The sequence below is a fragment of the Bubalus kerabau genome, chromosome 21, assembly GCF_029407905.1.
Source record: "Bubalus kerabau isolate K-KA32 ecotype Philippines breed swamp buffalo chromosome 21, PCC_UOA_SB_1v2, whole genome shotgun sequence".
Lineage (NCBI taxonomy): Eukaryota > Metazoa > Chordata > Mammalia > Artiodactyla > Bovidae > Bubalus > Bubalus kerabau.
The window spans coordinates 46,692,378-46,711,893 of NC_073644.1; the positions used below are offsets into that span (position 1 = coordinate 46,692,378).

Sequence of the window (19,516 nt, forward strand, 5' to 3'; positions counted from 1 at the left end):
CTATTTCTTTGCATTGATTGCTGAGGAAGGCTTTTTTATCTCTTCTTGCTATTCTTTGGAACTCTGCATTCAGATACTTATATCTTTCCTTTTCTCCTTTGTTTTTTGCTTCTCACTGCACTACTAAACAGGTATGGGGCACTCAGCAATACTCTCCCAGGCTGGCCTGGCAAGCCACAGATGGAAAACATGCATACAGTCAGCACCTATATCAAACAATGTTCCCAGCACCGTGGAAGTCCCTTTCTCCCTTTTAGTTGCTGCCTCCCATGGGTAACCACTGTCTGGACTTCCAAGAGCATGGGATAGTTTTGTCTGTTTGGGGACATTTTATGAATAGAATCAAACAATATATTTTTCTTTGTATTGGCTTATTTGCTCAACACTATGTAGATTTCTGTTGCATGTATTTATACACGGTTGGTTTTCATGACTGCATAGTATTCCGTCACATGAATAAACCACATGTTATTTATCTAATGGATGTTTGGTTCATTCCCAGTTTGGAAATACTATTAACTCATTATTGACTGGGGGATTTTTGCAGAAACTAATGCCTGTGGCTGGCCAAAAATTAATTCTGTTATTTGACTAACACTTTATGGGTTATTACATTCAATAGTTAAGCCTGACATACCTGTAAAGCCTTCTCCAGTATGGTGAGTTGCTGGTTTTTTTTTTTTCCCCCACTTTCTCTATCAGAGTCAATCACTGAAGTTTTTTGTCTTTTTGTTGGTATAATAATCACATCATGTAAGTCAGAACTATATTCTGAAGAACTGTTATCTTCTGAGACACCAGTATATATGTCTCTTGAATAATCAAGCAAAGTATCTGCATAAAATTCACCAAAAAATTCTTCACTGAAAATTTAGCCACATGTCATTTTTGAAAATTTTCCCGGTAATAAACTTGCATTTATAGTACAAGGTTGAAACAAAAAACTGATGGAGCAAAATGTGAATGATAACGACAATCATAAGTTGTATGATGAACCCCTGATCAATTTTGAGCCCTGAAACGTTGCATGGTGATGTTAATTGTATCACTGTCATAAAAACTTACTGATAAGTTCTGGGTCAATAATGTTTGGGTAACAAAAGACATATTAATAAGTCTCTGGTCATTAACGTGTTAATAGTATTGCTTCAGGTATTCTAGTCTGTGAACTTTGGGGCATGGGTACTCTTCTTTGCCTCGGAGTGGAATTGCGGGGTCACTGTGCATACATTGTGCTCAGCTTTATTGGACTTGCCCCCGCGGGTTTTCTAAGTTCCAGTTGTCCCACTTTTTCACCAACACTCAGTAGTGTCAGTCTTTTCATTTTATTCTGGCAGGCACATAGCGGTATGTCACTGGCTTTAGGTTTCATTTTAATGCTTCTTAATGAGATTGTGTATGGATTCATTACATATTCTAATGTATTGTCTATAGATCATAAGATAAAGTCAAGCATGTATCTGCTGATACTTTCTTAAGTTGACCTGTCTTTATACTTAAAAATGTCTGTTTTAATAAGCTTCCCTGGTGGCTCAGATGGTAAAGAATCTGCCTGCAATACAGGAGACCCGTGTTTGATCCCTGGGTCGGGAAGATCCTCTGGTGAAGGAAATGGCAACCCACTTCAATATTCTTGGCTGGAAAACTTTATGGACAGAGGAGCTTGGCAAGCTACAGTCCATGGAGTCACAAAGAGTTGGACACAACTGAGCGACTATCATGCAAACCGCACACTCAGTGAGACTGGGCACTTTTCATATGCTTGTTGGCCTTTGTCCTCTTGTGAAATGTCTGTTCAAGTTTTGCCCATTTTTCTATTGGGTGGACTGTCTTTTTTGTATATTCTGGATACAAGTCATTTGTTGAATGTATTGTGAGAATATATTTGGCAAAAAGCTCTTCTTTTTTGTTTTTGAATTGTGATATATGCCTTTATATTGAACACCACTTTCAGAGCTCATGTAGTATTTCATTTTTTTCATCCATTTCATAATTGTTCATTTTTTAAGTCTGTTTTATGTATATTCATTCACTATCCAGGTTACAGGCAAGGGGCTGGAGATGCAGCACAGATTAAGGTAGACATCACTGCTTGCATGGAGTGGACACTCAGGCCAGCTTCACAGTCCCCATGACATTCCTTGATCTCACCTGTGGATGCTGCTTCCACTTCTGCTGTTGCCTCCCCCTGACCAAAGTAACCAGCAGTCCAAGTGCACAAGGGCCCATCAATGTGATTTGCACGTGTCCACCTCCTGATACAGCAGGTGGAGCAGGGGCTGAATGGATCTGCTTGTGTTGGAGGGTCTCATGTAGGGGTGTGGATCATCAATGGCTCAACATGGGGACAGCGCCACTGGCAGAAGCAGTCCTGGGAGATACCCCTTGGAAAGTGAGCCCTGGAGGTCGCCATTAACCCCACCACAGAGCCTGTATATTCCAAGTGAAAAGCTCTGAGTTTTAATATACAATTTACTGATGTTCTTTATAGTTGGCATTTTTTGTTTAAGAAATCTTTGTCTACTCCAAGATCGTGAGGGTGTCCTGTGTTTTCATCTAGTCTTTTTTGTTTTACCTTTCACTTTTAAATCAGAAATCTTACTGAGTTGATTTTTGCTAATAGTGTAAATTAGGATTTAGGGTATAAATTTTCTCTCAGATTTCTGGCTGACACAGCATCATTGATTGAGAAAAACCATCCTTATGACACCAGTTTTCCACCTTTGTTATGTAATAGGTGATCATATATGTGTGAGTTTGTTTTTGGACTCTCTTCTGTTTCACTGATCAGTTTATATCTTTATAATGGTCTTAATAACAGGATAGGAGTTTACTGGTGGCACAGTGGATAAGAACCTGCCTGCTGATGCAGGGGACACGGGCCAGGAAGATTCCACATGCCACCGAGCAACTTAGCCCATGAGCCGCAGCTTCTGAGCTCATGAGCTGCAACTAAGCATGGGCGCCACATTTCCAGGAGGCTGACCCTGGTGCTCAGAGGAGTTGGCTAGCCCCTGAGTTGCCTCAAGGGCACCTCCCCTAGTATGCTTGTACTAAGTCACTTCAGTTGTAACCAACTCTTTGTGACCCCATGAACTGTACCCAACCCACTCCTCTGTCCATGGGATTCTCCAGGCATGAATACTGGAGTGGGTTGCCATTTTCTTCTCCAGGGGATCTTCCTGACCCAGGGACCAAACCCAGATCTGCATTGTAGGCAGATTCTTTACCATCTGAACTACCAGGAAAGCCCTAACCCTAACCCCTTGTCTCCCCAGCCTCCAGCCCAGACTCCTGCAGCCTCCACCCTGCATTGGTGCCTCCTGTAGGGCCCAGGGTCTGCAGTGTGCAACACAGAAGAATCCCACTGGGCCTGATTCACACTCCCAGGGGACGTGGTGGGGCTTCCTCGGCCCTGGGCCCCTCCTACAACCCAGCACCAGGCTGTGGGCAGGACTCCCATTTGCCGAGAAAGGGCAGATCTTGAAATAGAGGATAAAACATAGATGTCTGTACTTTTATAGATCACCCATGAGACGGATACTCTACTCTGAGGATGCAGAGATTTTAATGTGAGGGGATGTTTGCTAAATATTACGCTTTTCTTCTTTCTTCCACTTCATCTCTATTTTCTGAAAATAGAAATTCATGTCAAGATGCTTCCTTGTTTAATTGTTTATCTCAAGGTCATTTTACTCCACTAAAGGCTCAGTCACTTCATTCCAGTGGAGAAGGGCTGTCATTTTAAATCCCATTCACATGAATTAGAAGCTATACACAGAGGTCGCTGCTGCTATTTCTTAGAAACACAAAATTCTTTGAAAACAAATTGTTCAAAATAGCATAAACAAAACATTTGAAGGAGAAGAGGAAGATCTCAATTCATCCCATTTACCTTTTCTTTATTAGAACCGAGTTTCTTCCATAAGCAATTTTGGAGTTAGACTTTGAGAATTCTAGTGCCACCACCTCCTAGTTGTGTGACCTTGGCCTATGAGTGGATAATACTGAACCTCAGCTTCCACACCTGTAAAATGGGGTAACACCTGTCTTACAGATATTACACATAAGGACACACACATTGTGTGCCTGGCAATAACATGCATTCAATGCAGTTATCCCCAAATTTGACTGAGCCTAAGGCTAGAAGCTGGAGAAGGCAATGGCACCCCACTCCAGTACTCTTGCCTGGAAAATCCCATGGATGGAGGAGCCTGGAAGGCTGCAGTCCATGGGGTCCCTGAGGGTCGGACACTACTGAGCGACTTCACTTTCACTTTTCACTTTCATGCATTGGAGAAGGAAGTGGCAACCCACTCCAGTATTCTTGCCTATAGAATCTCAGGGACGGGGGAGACTGATGGGCTGCCGTCTATGGGGTCGCACAGAGTCGGACACGACTGAAGCGACTTAGCAGCAGCAAAGCTAGAAGCTAATTAAAACCACAAAATCCTCCCAGAAGTTCCGATTGAGGTGCCTGCAACCTGTCCATAAGAAGCTCCACAGTAAATCTGATGCTGATGGTTCGTAGACTGCTCTTTAGAAATGCTGTTGTAGATCCTAAGTTCCTTGAATGATAAGTCTTCAACTCCTCCACTTGATTAGACTCCCTACCCTGTGACCTCATCATATCCTATTTCTAAGGACTGTTTATTTATATATAAAATTTTTTCATTTCCCTCCCTACATCCTAAACTAAATTTCTTCGGGTTTAGAAAGGGGATAAGAAAGAAATGTCACCATAGTGTCTTCAGTATCCAGATTATAAACAGGAGAATTTTCTGTTATTTGGCAGCTGATGTCAGACCTCATTTTCTGAAATGACTTTTCTGAGAAGGAACTTACACAATGGCAGAGATTACTATGAAACATTTAAAGAATGCATTTATTAGTGATTGAGCAGGATTCTGAAGTACTCACGGCCCAGAGGGGAGACCTGCACCAGGCAGTTCACAGTCAACCAGGAAGGTGTCAGACAGATGTCACACAGGTCAGAGGGCACAGCACCTGGTCCCAAAGGTTCCCAGCAAGAGGTGCTGGCCTGGATCTAAAAGGATGGATAGGAGTTCAGTGGCCACAGGAGGAGAGAAGGGAGGAATTTGGGGTAGCTGCTGCTTAGTCGCTCCAGTCGTGTCTGACTGTGTGACCCTATGGACTGTAGCCTACCAGGTTCCTCTGTCAATGGAATTCTCCAGGAATAGTACTGGAGTGGGTTGCCATACCCTCCTACTCCAATACTGTGCCTGGATCTAAATGAATGAATAAGAGTTCAGTGGCCACAGGAGGAGAAAAAGGTAGAGGGAACCCCAAATTTCGTGTTATGAAACAGCAGTCTTATTGTGCAGCCTGAAGTAGCAGGCAGTGAAGAAGCCCTTCCTGAACAAAGCTGGTGAGGAAACTACATGAACAGGAAGGCAAGACTTAAAACCTGCAGAGACCTCCTCCTAGAGCTTGTGGCTAATGTCCCAACAATCATCCAAGTGCCAGGCCAAGAATCCTGGAGAAATGTAACTAACGCCCTCTGACATGAACACAGTGAGTTCAAGCTGCTTATTAGGCTTTATACACTTCTAGAAGGAAAGGACTGTCTACTCAGATTTCTGCTAAGATTCTTAGCTTTATACTGAATCAAAGGATGATTACTGAGTCCTTTTCAAAGGAAAAGTGCATAGGATTTGAAAAATAAGCTTCCCAAGAACTAACAGAACCTTGACTCACGCACTGAATGTGAGAACCCACAGACCCTGTCCTGGCAGCCCAAACAAACCTGACACGACAAATAAAATTACCACCGCTGCCACCCCCCTCTCCCCCCGCCCAGCCCCACGTTGAATCCCTGAACCCCAAGCTGTCCCTTTCTTGCCTGTGGACACACAGGGGTGGGTGTGGCATTTTAAGTGTCTGGGCTCTGTAAGCTGTTGGCTCAGGGCTGCCTTGGTTTTCAGGCTTGATATTCAGGGGAGCATGGTCTGAGCATGAATTAACTAGATCGCAGGATCCTGGGTGATAAATTCTGCCCAGGGATCTAAACCTCTCACCATGAGGCACTGCTGTCGACTCACAGCTCTCTCCCCTCCTGATCCTGTTTCACTCCTCACTGCGGCTGCTTCCATCTGCTGCTTGAAACCCTGCAGGCCTTCCTTCTGCTCTTAGAACGAGGCCCAAACCTTCCAGCCAACCACAGGACATGTCGTGACTGGCCCTCCTTCCCCTATGATGGCCCTGGGGCTGGGAATCACCCCTCAAGTAGCAGCTAGCACCCCAACCAAGGGCCCCCCTCTGGCCCCATGGCTGGGCCCTGCCCCCTGCCCTCAGTGCCCTCCTCCGCCCCTTGGCTTCATGTTCTCTCTGCTGCTCTCCCATGGCCTCTGCAGTCCTGTCGCACCCGAGTTTCCACCTATGGCATGTGACTGAGTCACAAGAAGACACCAGACTCTGTATGAAGCATAGATGTGGTGAAAAGCCTGGATTCAGGTCCTGCTTTCATCAATAGCTGTGTCACACTCTCCTTTGAGCCTCGGTTTTCTTGTATGGAAGACAGTGCTAAAGATTTTGACTTCATATGTTGCTGGAGGATTTGCTGAGATTCTAGACCTGTGGACCAGTCACAGGCATTGTAGGCTCTCAACAAATGTTCATAGGAGATTTGGTGCTTGCTTCCTTAGGAGAAGGAAATGGCAACCCACTCCAGTATCCTTGCTTGGAGAATCCCATGGAAAAGCCTGGTAAGCTACGGTCCACAGGGTCGCAAAGAGTCGGACACGACTGAGCTACTTTTTACTTTACTTTTTTACTTACTTTACTAGGACTCCACTGTCTAGTGCTCATACCTAGTGTACAGGGCTTGTGTGTATTTATAAACCTGGACTTTGAAGCAAGATCTGGGCTTAACAGCTGGTGGCATCACTTCTCAGCCCAGCAGTGCCAGAAAATCCACTCAGCTTCTCAGAGCCTCTGAGTCCACATCTGCAGAGAAGGTGACACAGAAACTGTTTCCCAGGGCTGCTGGGAGGATCAGGTGAGTTGATATATGAAAATGTTTTACACACCTTGGAGTTAAAAAAAAAAATCTGTAACCCAAATTCTGTGAATACATGATGCTCTCTCCTGTGTCTCACCCAGGTAAGCTTTGCCTCTGTGGTTGGACTCAAAATGGCGTCTAGGGAGCCTCAGCACAGAGATGTCATGTAGAAGAGTTTGCTGAAAATCAAACCCACAATGAGCTATCCCTTCACACCTGTTAGGATGACTGTCATCAAAAAGACAGGAGATAAATGCTGGCAAGAGTGTGGAGAAAAGGAACCCTTTGTTCACGCTTGGTGGGAATATAAATTGATGTAGCCACTGGGGAAAACAATGGAGATTCCTCAAAATATTAAAAAATAGAGCTACCATACAATCCAGCTTTCGAACTGTGGTGCTGGAGAAGCCTCCTGTGAGTCCCTTGGACTGCAAGGATATCAAATCAGTCAATCCTAAAGGAAATCAACCCTGAATATTCACTGGAAGGACTGTTGCTGAAGCTGAAGCTCCAATACTTTGGCCACCTGATGCCAGGAGCCAACTCATTGGAAAAGACCCTCATGCTGGGAAAGATTGAAGGCATGAGGAGAAGGGGGCAACAGAGGATGAGATGGTTGGATGGCATCATTATATGGATGGACAGGAATCTGAGCAAACTCGGAGACAATGAAGAACAGGAAGCCTGACATGCTGCAGTCCATGCAGTCATGAAGAATCAGACACAACTTAGCAATTGAACAACAGCTCCTGGATATTTATCCAAAAGAGATGAAATCAGTGTCACGTAGAGACATCTGCACCCCCATGTTCAGTGCAGCATCACCCACAATAGCAAAGACATGGAAACAACCTGTGTTCATTGACAGATAAATGGAGAAAGAAAAATATTCCTCACACAGCGGAATAATATTCAGCCTTAATAATGAGATTTTGCCTTTTGTGACAACATGGATGGACTTGAAGGGTATTATACTAAATAAAATAAGTCAGAGAAAGAAAAATGCTATATGATCTCACTGATAAGGGGAAGCTAACAAAGCCAAAGTCATAGAAGTAGCATCAGTTGGTGGTTTCCAAGAGAAGGCGGTGGGGGAAATAGGGATGCTGATCAGAGTACAAACCTCTAGATGTAAGAAGAATAAGTTCTGGTGACTGTCATTAACAACACTGTACTGTATACTTGAAAGTTGTTAATATAAGATCTTCAGTGTTATCAAAAGGTAATTAAATGACTTGATGGATATGTTAATACTTTACTATGGTCATCATTTTGCAATATCTACATGTATCAAATCATCACCTTGTATGCTTTAAGTTTACATAAGTCATGTGACAATAATATTTCAGTAAAGCTGGGGAAGCAGACTGATGCTGTGAGCCATGAACATGGACGCGTGCTGCCCAGACCCCTTCAGGAGGCCATGCCACCCAGCTGCAGGGGTGGTCAACAGCATGTGCCGTGTCGTTCCCTCCGTTGTCCCTGCCAGACCTCACACCTCTCCAGGGCGGGGGAAGGCTTCTGGTGACCCCTCCAGGCAGAGCAGAGAGGCTGTCTCACTCACCTCTCAGAGCTCTGAGTAGGGTTGACTGAGCTGTGGGCCCGCTCTGTAGCCCAACTGCCCCACCGCTCCCCTCCCATCCCCCCAGGTTCTGAGCCCAGGTGCTTCCTGATGGACCCTGTGGAGTAAACCCCCCGAGTCGGCATCTGGGAACCAGCTGTGCTGCAGGGCGTCCAGCAGGTCCCACCCTTGGGCCTCATGGACCGCCCAAGCGTCTCCCCTGTGCCTTTGAATCGACGGTTGTCGCATCGTCCCTGCTTGGGCAACAAAACAGAAGGACACAGGATCCTTCACAGAGGAGGGGCCCCCCAGTGCAGTTGGTGCTCTCGGGGTGCCCTGTGTGTGGTGTATTTGCTGTTATGAGGGAGGATCCAGGAGGCAAGAGCTTAGTCTACATTCTCTCAGCCCTGTTGGCATTGATGGGATCTCTCTCCTGCAAGAAAATGATAAATCCCACCTCATTCAAACTGGCTCAGAATAGGAAATAATTGAAATCTGTCCCCGGTTTACTTAACCAAGCCAGGGTAACCTGAATACCGAAACCTGATAAAGACAGAACAAAACAAGAATGCTGGACACCAAATTTAGCAGCACCAAAACAGTAGGAAACCAGTGACCACCGGGGCTGGTGCAGAGTGAGCCCCATGACTACAAGGGCCCCTCTGGTGGCATTTTCGTGCCGTCAATTTGAGCCCCAACTGTGCTCCTTTCCAGCGCTGGGACCTTGGGTTTGCTGCTTTGTGAAATGGGGTGATGGGAGGACCCACTTCCTAAAGCTCCTGTTATGATGAAGGTAACTCATGTATATGTGTTATTCGCTCAGTTGTGTCTGACACATTGTGACCCCATGGACTGTAGCCTGCCAGGCTCCTCTGTCCATGGGATTTTCCAGCCAAGAATACTGGAGTGGGTTGTCATTTCCTTCTCCAGGGCATCTTCCCAACCCAGGGATCAAACCCACATCTCCTGTGTCTCCTGCATTGCAGGCAGATTCTTTACCCCCTGAGACATGGGGGAAGCCAATTCATGTACAGCACACACAAAGTCACCAGCACGCAAGCTGGGAGGGCTGCACCTATGGCAGCTGTGCTGTGTCATCTGGATGGTTAACGATCTTTAACAGAAGTCTCCACTTTTACCACTTTACTGGGAAGCCAAAATCTTCTGTAGAGCCCAAGCGATGGAGCATGAGAAACAAGTAAGGGAGGCTTGAATCATCCATTTTCTGTCAACCGTCCCTTTGTGTGTACACGGCTCCACTCTTACCATTCCATCCTGCAACCCTTGGCACAGCCGCAGGACACCAGTGTGTTGGTTCCAAAGACTTGGTTGGAAAGGCCGTCTGGTCACATCTCTGACAGCAAAGCAGCCCCGGGTATTTCTACCAGGTCTGGTCCAGCAGGACTGCAGGTCAGTGTTCTAAGTCCCAGAGAAATGGGACTTGCCCAAGTCCAGGATGTTCGGCAAAAGGAAAGTCTCTTTTCCCTTTTTACTTGAGTAACAAAGAGGATGAGATGGTTGGACGGCGTCACCAATGCAATGGACATGAACTTGGGCAAACTTCAGGATATGGAGAAGGCAATGGCACCCCACTCCAGTACTCTTGCCTGGGAAATCTCATGGATGGAGGAGCCTGGTAGGCTGCAGTCCATGGGTCTTGAAGAGTCGGACACGACTGAGCGACTTCACTTTCACTTTTCACTTTCGTGCACTGGAGAAGGAAATGGCAACCCACTCCAGTGTTCTTGCCTGGAGAATCCCAGGGACGGGGGAGCCTGGTGGGCTGCCGTCTATGGGGTCGCACAGAGTCGGACACGACTGATGCGATTTAGCAGCAGCAGCAGCAGCAGCAGCAGGATATGGTGAGGAATAGGGAAGCCTGGTGTGCTGCAGTCCATGGGGTTGTGAAGAGTCAGACACAACTTGGTGACTGAACAACAACAAAATTACATTTGTTGTCTTAGACCTGACCTGTCAGAGTCCTTGCAGGAGGGCTAATCTTGGTCCCACAAGGGGTGGATCAGGCTCACAGCTGAGGGTCGCCACGGTCAGTTCCAGAGAACAGCCATCAAGGGACCAGTGACTGGTGTCCTAGGCTGTCACAGGATCCCATAGTATTTCCATAGTTCAAAGAGGAAGAGACAAGCAGAGTCAAAAAGAACAACCTGATGGAGAACACATTTGAACACACTTTGGGGGAAGGATTTTCCACAAACAGAAGGTGCAGGTGTCGGCCAGGAGAGGAAGGGCCCTGCTCTGGCCACTAGGTGGTACCTCAGGCCGCGACTGGAGAGCAGGGACAGAAGGGGCGGCGGCGGGCAGGAGGCGGTCCTGCGAAGCGGCATAAAGGATGAGCCGCAGGGAGGCTGCAGTGCCTCTGCCACCCAGACCTCATCCTGCGGGGATGGCACTTCCCCCTGGTGCTGAGGCCGAGCCCCGGTCCTGAGTGCAGCCTCACGGCTGCTGTGCAAGAGGAGCCGTGCCAGGGAGACAAGGGAGACGGGTAAATAGCCGCGCTTTCTATTCGCTTCAAGTTGGCTTGAATGGATGCAAACCATGCCTTACCTGCGTGTGGAGAAGAGCTGGCTGGGGACTCAAACGTCAGTGTGGTGGCCGTTATCCCTGAAACCGAACTAGACAAGTAACACACAGTGACTCTTGACGATGGAGGTGATGACAGAAATTGTGACTCTCTCCCTAGAATCACATGAGTCACATAAACTCAGTCATGCTCTGAGTTTGAGGGCAAAGAGAGTTTTGAATATAAATCGTGGGAGAGGAATCGGGCAACAGAGGAGGAAAGTATCTTGCTCTAGTTCTTGGTAAATCTAAATGCCTCATTTCTTTGTACTTCGTTTCTGTGGAACTTATACAACTGTCTGTCAATCTGACTCCATGGACTTTCAAACACAGAAGTTAGGGAAATTTTAATTCAGGGCTTCAATTTTAGTGTGTATATGAAACCTAAACTTATGAACTGAAGACGGTAACTTTTATTTGTGATTATGTTCAAGTTAATTGATCACCTTGGTTACAACCTTAATGATGACTGTAGAGATGAATCCTCGGGGCTTCAGGATGAACAGGAGGTACCTGTCTGCCTCTCTTGAGACCTGCAGGTCCTTCTGGACTCAGAGTCTACTCAGGAAACGTGGGGCAGTCACCGTGTGTGTGGAACCAGGAGACTGGAGAGGTTCTGCAAGTTGTGAGCTGTGGCACTTTTGAGAGTAAGCATGGGCACCAAGACGACAAGAACAAGACTCAAAGTGTCTTGTGCATGCTAAGGTGTCTGATGACTCTGCTAGGAGGGCTGTGGAAAGAGGAGAGAAGGGCAGAGGGGGCTTCACATTAGAGGGACGCTATTCCAGGATCCGGGATCCAGGACCCAGGCACACAGGGCACGTTGCTCATGGTGTGGTTGCTCTCCACGTGCATGTACTTCTATAGACTGTTAACCCCTCTGGATCACGAATTAAAACCTGTTTTACAGTGATCTGCTGCTCAGAAGAGGAGTGATGAACTCCTCATTCCACCTGCACTTCTTGGATCTTGGGCTGAATGCCACGGATGGCAACCTCTCAGGACTGAGTGTCCGGAATGCGTCCTCACCATGTGAGGACATGGGCATTGCGGTGGAGGTGTTCCTGGCCCTGGGTCTCATCAGCCTGCTGGAGAACATCCTAGTCATTGGGGCCATCGTGAGGAACCGGAACCTGCACACCCCCATGTACTTCTTTGTGGGCAGTTTGGCAGTGGCCGACATGTTGGTGAGCTTGTCCAACTCCTGGGAGACTATTACCATCTACCTGCTCGCCAACAAGCACCTGGTGATGGCCGACGCCTCCGTGCGGCACCTGGACAACATGTTCGACTCCATGATCTGCATCTCTGTGGTGGCCTCCATGTTCAGCCTGCTGGCCATCGCTGTGGACCGCTATGTCACCATCTTCTGCGCCCTGCGCTACCAGCGCATCATGACGGGGCGGCGCTCGGGGGCCATCATCGCGGGCATCTGGGCTTTCTGCACCAGCTGCGGCACGGTCTTCATTGTGTACTATGAGTCCACATATGTGGTCATCTGCCTCATTGCCATGTTCCTCACCATGCTGCTCCTCATGGCGTCTCTGTACACCCACATGTTCCTCCTGGCTCGAACCCACATCCGGCGCATCGCCACCCTGCCTGGGCACAGCTCTGTGCGGCAGAGGACTGGCGTGAAGGGCGCCATCACCCTGGCCATGCTGCTGGGTGTCTTCATCGTGTGCTGGGCCCCCTTCTTCCTCCACCTCATCCTGATGATTTCGTGTCCTCAGAACCTCTACTGCTCTTGCTTCATGTCTCACTTCAACATGTACCTCATCCTCATCATGTGTAACTCTGTGATTGACCCTCTGATATACGCCTTCCGCAGCCAAGAGATGCGGAAGACCTTTAAGGAGATTGTTTGTTTTCAGAGCTTCAGAACACCCTGTAGGTTCCCGAGCAGGTACTAAACTAAAAGTCCTTCTCTCTGCAGCTCTTCTCTCCTTCATCGCCCTTATGCCAAGGTGGGTTAGAAAGAGTCGGAACTGGAAATTACACTATGCGTTCCCTTCATCTTTTCTCCACCTCGAATCTGTGTCTAAGAGGCAGCTTTTCCCTGATCGGCAGTCGTTGGGCCAAAGGTGCACGTGCCACTTCTCTGCCTTGAGAATGCCCGTGACAGTTTCTTACAGCCTGCTTTCCTCCTGCACTTTCTGCCGTTCCCACCCACTTCTGGGGTCCCCGGCACCCTCCATCTTCTGAGTGTGTCCTCAGGGAAGGTGACACTCCATGAGCAAGTCTAAGCATGATGAGTGTGGCTGGACCTGGGAGAAAAGCTGTGAACACACTACGGTGCGTGATCACTTTCTGTCCCAGAAGCAGTTCCCTAACTTTTTGTGATGCCCCTGGGAGTTCGGCATGCTTTTTGGGGCAGAGTAGAGCGATTAGATTCTTTCCATTTGAAATTTTCTGTCTAATTGCTGTGGGAATTTTCCACAGCTCTCCTTTCCTGAACTCCTGGTTTCGTGGCTTGTGTCCATGATTGTACAGGGATGACGTTTCTTTAATTATATTTCTGTCAATCATGTTTTTGCACTAATCCAGACAGAAAACCTCTTGCCACAAACTTTGCCTTACATGGCGTGAACATCTTTGTGACTCTTTCTTACTGTCTTATTCTGACTTGGTCCAGAGTTTCCAAGTGAGTGTTTTGGGGGCATGGGGGGCCCCGAGGTACCTGCCATGAACACACCCCACAGGCAAGCTATCTTTGACCTTCTCTGACGGGGTCTGTCTTGGAGTCTGAAGCCCTGATCCTGTACAGTCTGCAGTTTGCAGCCTGACTCCAGAAGTCCAGGTGCCCAGCACTAGCCCCGCTAAGTCAAATCTTTTCCAGTGCAGAATGGACTAGGAAAGTGGAGTTCAGTCCTAACTCTGCCCCTAATGGGCTGCTGCTGCTGCTAAGTCACTTCAGTCGTGTCCGACTCTGTGTGACCCCATAGACGGCAGCCCACCAGGCTCCTCTGTCCATGGGATTCTCCAGGCAAGAACACTGGAGTGGGTTGTCATTTCCTCCTCCAATGCATGAAAGTGAAAAGTCAAAGTGAAGTCGCTCAGTCGTGTCTGACTCTTAGCGACCCCATGGACTGCAGCCTACCAGGCTCCTCTGTCCATGGGATTTTCCAGGCAAGAGTACTGGAGTGGGGTGACACTAATGGGCAGTGTCACCTTAATCGTCTCATTTCAGGTCGCATCTGTGCTGACCCCACAGGGCAGGCATGAAAAAGCGTGAGAACACTTGAAACTCAGAAAGCACCCTGCTGCTGCTAAGTCACTTCAGTCGTGTCCGACTCTGTGTGACCCCATAGACGGCAGCCCACTAGGCTCCTCCATCCCTGGGATTCTCCAGGCAAGAATACTGGAGTGGGTTGCCATTTCCTTCTCCAGGAAAGTACCCTAGAGATTGTCTGTTTATTTTAAAGGAAGGTTGCAGATGGGTGGTGCTAGGAGAGGATGCAGAGGGCTGTCAAAGCAGTGGTCTGAAAGCCAGGAGGCCTGCCTGGCCACGGAGCAGATGTGGGCCTTGGGCATGGCTCTAACCTCTGTGTCCCAGGGCTCTCATCTGAATGGCTTGGTTCTTATGGCTCTGAATTCCATTCTCTTGTCTTTGATGTTAATAGCTTCTCTTTTGTTGTGGATATTCACATCTAGACTACCCCCAGTGAAGGAATATATGTAAACAAGCAGTGGCCCACTAGGGTCACAGAGTGGTGAGTGTGAGGGTCTCTTGACCAGGAGACCTCCCTGGGCCCCACGCACAAGCACAACCTATAGACACGACCCCCACTCAGCAGCTCAGAGTCCTGGTGCCAGCTCAAGTAGGAAAGTGCATAAAACATATGAATCTTCTAGAAAGGGCAAATTAGCAGGCTGTTGACAGTTGAGGTTTGAGGAGGCAACTAACCCTTCAAATGTGTCCTGTCCTTTTAGCTGACATTCCCCTGTATACCCAGGGGCATGAGTGAGCTCCATATGACTTGCTGGGAACCACGGGTCTGAGTTATGTGGGTCGTGTCAGGATCCCCGGCTCCAGGAACATGGGCTTCTCGCTGCCCAACTTGCCTCAGGGGCCCTGTTGCCACAGCAGTTTCGGTGCTTGGCTGTTGTGTCGTTGTTGCTAACCAAATGTGTACTTAGCCTGCTGCCCGCCAGCACCCTCAGGGTGCTAACTGAGGTCACCATGGCCACAATCCCATAGGCGGATCACACTTTAGCCCTCGTGGTTTGCCCTGTGGCTCTGCTGGGGACTCACTCTCATCAGGCTGACTCGCTGCTCTGGGTGGATACTGGCTGCAGACAAGGTCTGACCTTCTCTACAAAGGTCCTTGAGGAAATGCTCAAAGGTCTTGTAATCTCTATATAGTAGTGCAGAAATAGCCAAGTGTTCTGATGAGTCTTCACTTGGAAGAAATATTGGGAATGCAGAGACTCAGTAAATATCTAAATGAGCCTGGAATCCCAGCCCACAGCCCCCAGATCAAAAAAAATCTACAGAACTGTTGTACACTATTGTATATTAACTATTTCTGCTTTTGTAGCAACTTTATTTGATGTAAAAACTTGTGTTCAAAAAAAGGTTAATAAAACGGAAGGACCAGACCACCCGTTTTAACTGGCCATTCTGACCTCTGATAATCAGAGGGTCTTAGGTCTTCTATTTGTCAGCAGCTGCTGCAAAATGAGGAGGGACGTTCACTGGTGAGGTGTGATGGTGTTTTCTTGACAGTATTTATCGCCTATAGGATAGTCATTTATCAGTTCAAAATGATTTAACTCCTGGTAATAAAATAAAATTGTACATGTGACATTATATCCTGTCCAGAATTCTGTCTTTCAGGAAGTATTTTGGTGTTATTATCTGTTCTCAGTAGGGAGGTAGAGAAAGTGCCATTCAGGGATCTCTGCCATTACAGTTTGGGGGCCATGAATTATTTCAAGACTTGTAGAAGCATTGTCCAAAGTCCAAGGTGCTACCTACAACTAAACGTGAATTCAGGAGGCACGGATTGTGTGTGCTGTGGAACGAGGGCTGTGGCTGAGTTCTCACAGGTGGGTGGCAGGTGTATGTGGAGATTTCCAGAGAGGGAATAACTCTAAAACGGTAGGTAGTCTCTACATCGGGCCCAGATGTGGCTCCTCTTGATCTGGAGACCAATAAACTGAAAGGCCACCTTATCCGATATTTTTCCTAGTGTAACGATGGTGGGAGAGGGGCCACACAGACATGAACCCCTCCCAGAAGCAGTGAGAAGGAGACTCGGCCTCACCCGCCCAGGGCTCAGTGGCAGCCTGTGGCCAGTGCAGCCCCATTGTTCAGGGCCCACCTTGGCCTGTTTATTTCCCAGGCTTGCTGTACATCTCTCCTTTTTGCCCTCAAGACTTGTTCTTGCTCTCATCTTAAATATGTATGCTTGAGTCTATCCAACTCAGAGGGAGTCATGCTTTTAGTTTCTTTTTCCTGAGCCATTTTGCCCTGCTGAAAGACTTACTGGATCTTTCTGATAAACTCTGAGGACTTTACACTGACAGCTTCCTTGGAACCACTCAGAGGATTTGTGATGGTGGTGAAAGCCACCCCCTTGATTTAATCCTGTGCCACATCTGAGATTTAATTGATCTACTTATTCAACTTGCTTACTTTTACTTATTGAATCCAAAAAGCTGTATCTCCCCACTCTCAAGCCCCTGACTTCGGATTCTCCTGAAAAAAAATTTTTTAAAGATGGTTTTAGATGCATCATTGATGAATCATATTTGTTTATTTATAAATGTGTGGTAAAATACACATGACATAAAACCTATCATCTTAACTATTTTCAGGCCAGCAGCTACAGGGTGTTAGGCGCATTCTCATTGTTGTGCTCTCATCTTGAGTCCCTTTCACTCCTGCTGGTATTCAGGTCACTGTCTCCATAGCTCATCTCCTTGGAGGATCTCATCAAATACAGCCAACTGTAGCCAGTGCACATGACCCCTATTCCCACCTGTCCTTGTATGACTGTGTAGATTATCCATCAGCCACGCTCTCTGCCCCCACATAACAGGCACTGTCCTCCATGCTCTCTGAACACCCATTTTTGGTTTTGATTCAGCCACTTTGAAGTAACAATTTCGATACTTATCTGGTGGGCCTGGGGCAGGAACTGAGATTTCACCTTTTGAATAACCTCTTAGATGCTGTTGGTCAAAGACTCCCACTTAGAGAACCAAGGTTATTCTGTAGAAGAAACAACTCCCAAGTCTCAGCATCTTAACAAAGATTTAGTTTTCATCATGTTATGTATTGAGCACACATCAGCAAGGAGTCTCCTAGTTACTTGGGACATAGGACGATAGAAGCCCCATCCTGACACACAGATGTGAGTTCCTATTTCTGCTCACATGTTCACCATCTGTGACCCAACATCAAAGTGAGCTGGAGAAATCAACCCTACTATGGCACTGGAAGGGGTGAGCTGAACGGGGGTAAGCAGTACCTCTCACAAGGCCAGGAGTGTGGCTGGTCAGTGTCTTGTCCTCGAGAAGCTGACAGGCCAAGAACCACTCTAACAGGCCCTTGCAAGGGCAAGTGCACTCCGTGTAACTACAAATGCACTTGTGTGGCACAAAGTTATACTGTGATGTATAACAGGAAATATGTATCTGTTTTTTTTTGTCACCATTCCTGGCACAGGGCTCTTAGAACCCTCGGAATTTACTAAGCCTTGAGATCAATTAATGTGTCTTTTGTTATGTTGATGAGGGGCATGCTGCGATTCATGGGGTCACAAAGAGTGGGACACGACTGAGTGACTGAAATGAACTGAACTGAAGGAGCTGGAATCATCTAAGAGGAATCAGTCACAGGCAAAGGTTAGGACTTTCAGTCCTACCCCCTCTGCCACGGTCAGGGAGGGGAAAGCAGCTGGAGATGGAGTTCAGCTGCCGAGGGCTACGGTTTAAATCAATCACTCCTGTGTCAGGGAGCCTCCATAACCCCCTAATGGACAGGGTTCTGAGAGCCTCTGGGATGCAGAACACCTGGAGACCTGGCGGCACCTTGAGGGCATGGGAGCTCCACCCCCCTCCCACACACCTTGCCCTCCTTGTCTCTTTCAGCTGCTGCCCTTGAGTCATAAGGGCACACTCTAGTAAGTAAAATGTGTCAGAGTTCTGTGTGACTTTCTAGAAAGGACAGCTGGAGTTCCGGCTGGTGTGTGACATGGGAGGGGTGCCATCTCGGCTCAGAGGCTGCCCCCAGGCCTGTTGTGTCAGAAGTGGGCTGGCGCCCGGGACCCATAGGGTGCTGTGTGGAAACACATCTGTCTGTGGGGCGGGGCTGTGCGCTCCCCTCGGCAGGACTGACTCCCACAGGTGGGTGTGGGGCCCTTGGGCGCGCGAGGGCCACGGCTGGAAGAGCCCCGAGGGTTAGCGTCCTTTCACCTTCTGTTGTGTAAAAATTGAGGGAGGGAACACGAGAGCTAGTAAAGTCAGGGGAGGTGATCTGTGCGCAGGCATGTTCCGTAAGGCCTTGCAGGATGGGGCGGGTCTGCACGCTGTGGAGAAGAGGGGCCAAGGGATGGGGAGCTACTTGGGTTTATGGTGAAACAGCCTGACTAGATCTAGCCGAAGAGCTTCCCTGGTGGCTCAGGTGGTAAAGAGTCTGCCTGCAATGCGGGAGACCCGGGTTTGGGAAGATCCCATGAAGAAGGAAATGGCAACCCACTCCAGTATTCTTGCCTGGGAAATCCCATGGGCAGAGGAGCCCGGCAGCTTACAATCCATGAGGTTGAAAAGAGTCGGACACGACTGAGTGACTAAGAAGAAAAAAGAGCTGAGGGAATAAGTTGGGTTAGAAGAGGAAAGCCACTCAAGTGTGCTGGAAGTTATAGAGGGGGGATTATGTGTGCCTTGAGGGCCAAGAAGTATCTATTTTACACTGTTTTACACTTGTCTCCCTAGGGAGACACTGAAAGTTTTTCTTTCTCTTCTCTCTTTAAAAATACAGGGCTTGTCAATGAGTTTGAGGGCAAATTCAAGTGACTGCCGGGGCAGTGGGGAGGGGAGGAGGCTGTCACAGTTGGGTGGGTGCGGCCCGAGGGCCTGGACTAGTTGTGAGCAGGAAGTCAGGCTGAAGGAGGGGTCTCTCTGTCTGATACCCAACTAACTACCAAGCTTTACATAGAGGGACTCGAATTCCAGTTTGCTATTATTGTTCCTATTGCCTACCATAGGTTCCTTGAGATTTTGGCAAGGTTTATGGCCTCTGGGTTTCCCTGGTGGCTCAGACAGTAAAGAATCTGCCTGCAGTGCAGGAGACCTGAGTTTGATCCCTAGGTTGGGAAGATCCCCTGGAGAAGGGAACAGCTACC

At 47.9% G+C, this 19,516-nt stretch overlaps 1 protein-coding gene and 1 long non-coding RNA gene across 3 annotated transcripts in view; both read left to right on the forward strand.

Annotated features, from left to right (window-relative positions):
- Positions 1–12,012: 12,012 nt before the first annotated feature.
- MC5R (melanocortin 5 receptor) lies at positions 12,013–13,075 on the forward strand. Its single transcript, XM_055559569.1, has one exon. The coding sequence runs from the start codon at positions 12,098–12,100 to the stop codon at positions 13,073–13,075; it is 978 nt and encodes a 325-aa protein (XP_055415544.1). The 5' UTR covers positions 12,013–12,097.
- Positions 13,076–18,289: 5,214 nt separating this feature from the next.
- The window catches only part of LOC129635924 (uncharacterized), an 82,014-nt gene continuing 80,787 nt past the window's right edge, over positions 18,290–19,516 (forward strand). For both annotated transcript variants that reach the window (XR_008706540.1, XR_008706539.1), the window contains exon 1: positions 18,290–18,518. This is a non-coding gene — a long non-coding RNA (uncharacterized LOC129635924). The remainder of the gene's footprint in view (positions 18,519–19,516) is intronic.

What these genes read in the sequence shown, in the direction of transcription:
- MC5R (XM_055559569.1), top strand. Translation starts at nt 12,098, where the DNA reads ATGAACTCCTCATTCCACCTGCACTTCTTGGATCTTGGGCTGAATGCC.